General features: G+C 37.9%; 1 protein-coding gene across 1 annotated transcript; it reads right to left on the reverse strand.

Moving 5' to 3' along the window:
• Window positions 1–4,127: 4,127 nt before the first annotated feature.
• Window positions 4,128–5,087, reverse strand: LOC120870960 (vesicle transport protein SFT2A-like). The gene has a single exon (XM_040250539.1). It carries the CDS (start codon window positions 5,018–5,020, stop codon window positions 4,544–4,546), a length of 477 nt encoding a protein of 158 aa, XP_040106473.1. The 5' UTR covers window positions 5,021–5,087; the 3' UTR covers window positions 4,128–4,543.
• Between the last annotated feature and the right edge of the window lie 781 nt (window positions 5,088–5,868).

Raw genomic sequence — 5,868 nt, forward strand, 5'->3', positions numbered from 1 at the left:
CTACACTGACTACACTAAAGCCTTTGACTGTGTAGAGCACAACAAACTCTGGAAAATTCTTCAAGAGATGGGAATACCAGACTACCTTACCTGCCTAAACCTGTATGCAGGTCAAGAAGCAAAAGTTGGAACCAGACGTGGAACAATAGACTGGTTCCAAACTGGAGAAAGGAGTGAGTCAATCCTGTATATTGTCATCCTGCTTATTTAACTTATATGCAGAGTACGTCATGTGAAATGCTGGGCTGGATGAAGTTCAAGCTGGAATCAAGATTGCCAGAAGAAATATCAATAACCTCAGATATGCAGATGACACCACTCTTATGGCAGAAGGGGAAGAACTGAAGAGCCTCTTGATGAATGTAAAGGAAAAGAGTGAAAATGCTAGCTTAAAACTCAACATTCAAAAAAACGAAGATCATGGCATCTAGTTCCTTTCCTTCATGGCAAACAGATGCAGAAATAATGGAAACAGTAACAGACTTTACCTTCTTGGGCTCCAGAATGACTATGGATAGTGACTGCAGCCATGAAATTAAAAGTCACTTGGTCCTTGGAAGAAAAGCTATGAAAAACCTACACAGCATTATTAAAAAGCTGAGACATCACTTTGCCAACAGTGGTCCATAAAGTCAAAGCTATGATTTTCCAGTAGTCATGTACATATATGAGATTTGGACCATAAAGAAGGCTGAGTGCCAAAGAATTGATGCTTTTAAACTGTGGTGTTGGAAAAGAATCTTGACAGTCCTTGGACAACAAGGAGATCAAACCAATCAATCCTAAAGGAAATCAACCCTGGATATTTATTGGAAGGACTGATGCTGACGCTCCAACACTTTGGCCATCAGATACAAAGAGCTAACTCATTGGAACAGACCCTGATGCTGGAAAAGATTGAAGGCAGGAGGAGAAGGGGACAACAGAGGATAAAATGGTTGGATGATGTCACCAATTCAATGAACATGAGCTTGAGCCAACTCTGGGAGACTGTGAAGGATAGGGAAGCCTGGTATGCTGCAGTCCACAGGGTCTCAAAGAGTCAGACACGACAGAGCCACTGATCATATCTTTTCTACCACCAGCAATGGTGGTAGACTTACATTACCTTGACAATGTACCTATGATATATTTATAAATACCACATCCATGTCATAGCTGTATATATCTGTGCTGAAATTCCCCTAAATTAAAATTTGCATATTGATTTTGAAAATCACATATGTTCATCAAGTATATACATTCTGATCCTTTAGATTTTAATCTTAACAGATTATTTTCTTGCTTTTTTGAAATTCTGAGTTATGTTCTATGTTATGGTTTTACTTAGAATTTTTCACATAAAATGTTCTTCTCTGATAACTATCATTTAACAATTGTCTTATGTTCCTTACTGCTACCGCTGAAAATTTTGTGCTGGATTTTTAAGCACTCTTCATTATAACTTGTGTGGAATCATGAATATGAGCAAAGATCTGGGATATGATCAGGTCCAACAAAATTTTTAGGTTGCCCATACCCTGAGACTCATTTTTCTACTGAAATATTAGAGAAATGCACTTCACAAGTACAAATTCTATTAAAAAATCAAAATGCTACTGCAGTTAGTTACATGGACAGTGTAACCAGGCTGCTTGGGATCAAATCCCACAGCTACCGCTTACCAGCTATGTAACCGTGATAAGAGACTTATCCTCTCTGGGCCTCAGTTTTCTCATCTGCAGAGTTGGGCTAATAGTGGTTTGTGAAGAAGATTATGAGTAAATATACATAAAGTATTAGAACTGTGTTGATGTAGTAAGTTTATTATTTCTGCCGAAATAAGTAATTTGTGGGTCGATTACCTGGGAGTTCTTTTACCTTTTTTTTCTTTTACAATTTCTTTTTCCTTACTTTCTTTCGTACAGTTTTCCCTTTTTAAAACAGCTCTAGACCCCCCATCATCATCAAAGTATACGGTATTATTCAGTGCCTATGCTGGTGTACCTCAATTTCCTATAGAAAGAGTTAGCTATGACTTCATCAATGTTCAAGGTCAATTTTGGTAAGGTAACATAGGTCTTTTTTGTGTGTGTGTGAAATACAAAGGAAAAGGCAATCTGACTTTTAGAGCCCTAAGAGAGTTTACGAGCTAAATGAAGACAGAATCCAGACATTATACCTAGTGAATTCCCAGGGGGATAAAAAGGACAACAACCTCAACCAATAAAGCACAGTAACTACAGAAGCTTTTCCACATCACAACACATCCTGACCTTACTCAGAGAGCTTTTCGCTACTTAATCTTTTCATGGATGTCTTATGCACCAGAGGGGACAAGAGTAAGAACAGAATAAGCCATAGAGTTTCAGAGAGAGTAAAGTACAGAGATTCAGAGGAAAAATAAAAGAATTTATTTTTTAAAAAAGAGGCAAGTTTTGACAAAAAGGAAATGGGAACAGGAATGGAGATGGAAATGCCATATGAAAACTGCATATCCAGGGAGAAATACGGGAATACATGCAGTGCTTAGGAGGTGACAATAAGTACCATTCTCCTCTGAAAGGAGAAACCAAAAGAAAAAAAAATCAGAGAACATGTGGGAAAATACATAGAAAGCACCTGAAAGGATGAACCTGGAAAGAAGAAAAGAGCTTAAATTCACATTTGAGTGAAGAAAGGCTTTCTTCCTTTTCAAAATCCCCATGCCCAACCAGCAGCGGTCTTTGTGGTATTCACACCTCCATCCCATTGCCCCGTTTTTTGACATATATTTTCATTCAAATAGGCTGCAAATCACCCTTACTAGAATCTTGCCAAATCATATTTTAAAAGTCTGTAAGAGATGATGCTCTTGGAATAGTGTTTTGGGACTGGCTGTTAGGTCACAGAGCTTTAGGCTCTGCCTAAAGAGCCACAGCAGCAGGGGACAGGCTGAAAGTTAGCTCACCAGGTTAGAGCTCAGATTACTTCCTCAGGTGACCCAGTTGGCTTTGCTAGCTTTGTGGCACAAATTGAATCTCTAGTCCCAGCCAGCTGTCACAAAGCTGCCAATGGCCAAAGGATGTCTGGGGTCTTATTCAGCCTGAGGATCCTGCACAGTTTAGCTCAGAGAACATCATGGCTATAACAGGGAGGATCAGGATTAGAACCCAGTGTCCTAGTTCAAAAAAGCACTTTCACTTCAGAGGTGAGATTTCTGGAGTCTAAGCATGGCTAAGTAAGGCTTACTAGAGAACTTTCATTTACTGGGATACTACTGTTTGGGCAACTGTTTTTGTTTTCCTTCTTTCCTACCTCTATTAGATGGGTAAGGTTTTCTGGGCTATTTTTCTCCTGGTCCTCTTGTCCTCCCATCACCCTATACTGGTTTGGAAGTTATGATGTTTCATTTCTTTTAGTGATTTCCATTAATTAAAAAAAAAATACTATGGGATTTTCCAAACACATATAAATAGAGTGAATAGTATAAATTTCCCAATGTACCTATTGCCTAGCTTCATCAGGCATAAATAACCTGCCAATTTTGCTCCACCTTTGATTGTTTTGCAGAAATCCTAGAGAATACATCAATTCATCTACACATATGTTACTATGTATCTCTAAAAGATAGGGACTCTTTCAAAAATATATACATAATCACAATGGTAGTACCACACCTAAAAACATTAAAAATAATCCTTTTATATTCTCAAATATATATATATATAGGATATATATATATCCAGTCAGTGTTCACTCTTCCTCCATGGCCTTCATTTGTCTTCCTTTTTTCCTTTTTTTGGGCAGTTTGCAGTACTCTTGCCTGGAAAGTCCCATAGACGGAGGAGCCTGGTAGGCTCCAGTCCACGGGGTCGCACAGAGTCGGACATGACTGAAGCAACTTAGCAGCAGCAGCAGCAGTTTGGGTCAGTATCTAAATAAGGTCCATTCACTCCAATTCTTCACTACGTGTTTAAGTCTCTCTCTCTTTTCTCTCTGTTGCCCTTCTTTCTCTCTGTTTTTATCTTGTAATTTGCTCTTTGATTTTCCCAAGTGTGAGTTTATTTCAAAATTATGAGGATTTATATATTATTTTTTATTACATATAATAAAGCAATCTTTAGCTTAAAGCAAAAACTTTCACATTTAAAGTTTTTATTTTAAAAAGGTGTTTTTAAAATGTAGACACTTAAAAACCACCAAAAAGGCTGAATATATCTTGCAGCATAGGCTTATCCTTAAATATTCACATCCCAAATGCTGTTTAGAAAAGATTTTAAAACTGGCTAAAAATCATTTACAATTGGCAATGATTAAAATCTCCTTGTCTCTGGAAGAGTAGATTAATGACATATAATGAATTTACTGTCACAAGCATTTAACAGTTTAATCAGCATGTAGTTTTTATCAGTATACAAAATGGTCTTAGATGGTCAGTGCAGTTGTTCTGGAGTGAATACTGGGTCAGGAAAAGTGCACTTCACCAAAAGGAAAACATAAAATAAATAAATAAATAAATAAAACCCAGAACATCAACTTTCAAATGGTCTTTTCAAAGAGTTTCCTTCTTGCCAAAGAGCTTTCAGCTCAGGAGAGAAGAACAGCACTTAATTACTGCAACCCTTGCATATGGGATGTATGGCAGACTATACCAGGTCATCAACAGGAACTGCAACATGCAGAATAATATAGCCAGCCCCTTCTTATGCCACCAAAAAGCAGTGCACAGTGTAAGCACCAAACACAAAAATATAATAATTGTTGAAAGCAGTCTCTTTGTTTCAAAAATTTTCTCCAGTTGTTTCATGGGTCCCATTAAAAAGCATGTACTGGCTAAGGCAGCCGTATATCCAAAGGTATAAAACACTTCAAAAAGCTTTATGCCTCCAGGGAGCCACAGCAATCCAGTTCTAAGGATGGAGAAGATGCCACTGACAACGCATATCTCGAACCACTTCAGCCTGGTGTTGAAACTAAGGGATAAGGCATCAAGGACCTGCATGGTCAGGCCCTGCTCCTTGTTGTCCTGGACGCTCAGGACCCACAGCAGCTTCTCCATGGCCCGCTCTTGGGCCACAGCAGCGGCCACTGCCCTGCCTGCCTCACCTGCCCCTCTCGACTGCTGAGAAATCTTGTAATTTGTTTTTTAAGTGAAGAAACTTTTTTTTTTTAACCTACTAAGTTTCCCACAGTCTGTTTTGCTGACTGCATCCTTTTTTTTTTTTTTTTTTAAGAAAATATATTCCACTGTCTCTTATGTTTCCTGTGAAATTATAGTGAGATCTAAAGTCTGGAGCAGATTCAGGGCTTTGTTTATTTATGTGTGTGGTGTTTGTTGGCAAGACAGCTTCATGGATGGAGCTGCACACGTGTATCAGGAGATATATAATGTTTAATTATGACATTACCAGATATTGATGGTCACTACCCTAGAATCAGTTAATTAGAGGATACATATGATGATATATTTTTCTTTTTCCTTCTTTATTAGCTGGGATTTTTTTTTGTAGAAAAAAACATTTCCCCCATCAAATACTGAGTTACACTGAAATTCAGATAATATGGGAAAGATAGGATAAGTTCTTAATTCTGTCTATTAATCACATTTTAAATTAGCTAGCTGGTTCTAGCTTCCTCTAAAGGTGATCAATAAAATTAAGAGTCTGTATTTGTGGGTGGGGAGGGGAAGAATCTCATTGAACAAATGGATTCAAACATAAACTGTAAGCAAATAAATAAAATGGTGTGGTTTAAACCAATAATTTTGGAGTCGTTTGTAACACGGCAGAACATAACTGCAGCAGACCCCTTTCATGTAAAGAGAAAGCTTTGTGAATAAAGGTGTTCACTAAAGCATCTGTCATTATCCTTTTTGCTGCACCCATGAGCTAGCATGCCATCCTTGAT

Source organism: Oryx dammah, unplaced genomic scaffold (assembly GCF_014754425.2).
Source record: "Oryx dammah isolate SB20612 unplaced genomic scaffold, SCBI_Odam_1.1 HiC_scaffold_12, whole genome shotgun sequence".
Lineage (NCBI taxonomy): Eukaryota > Metazoa > Chordata > Mammalia > Artiodactyla > Bovidae > Oryx > Oryx dammah.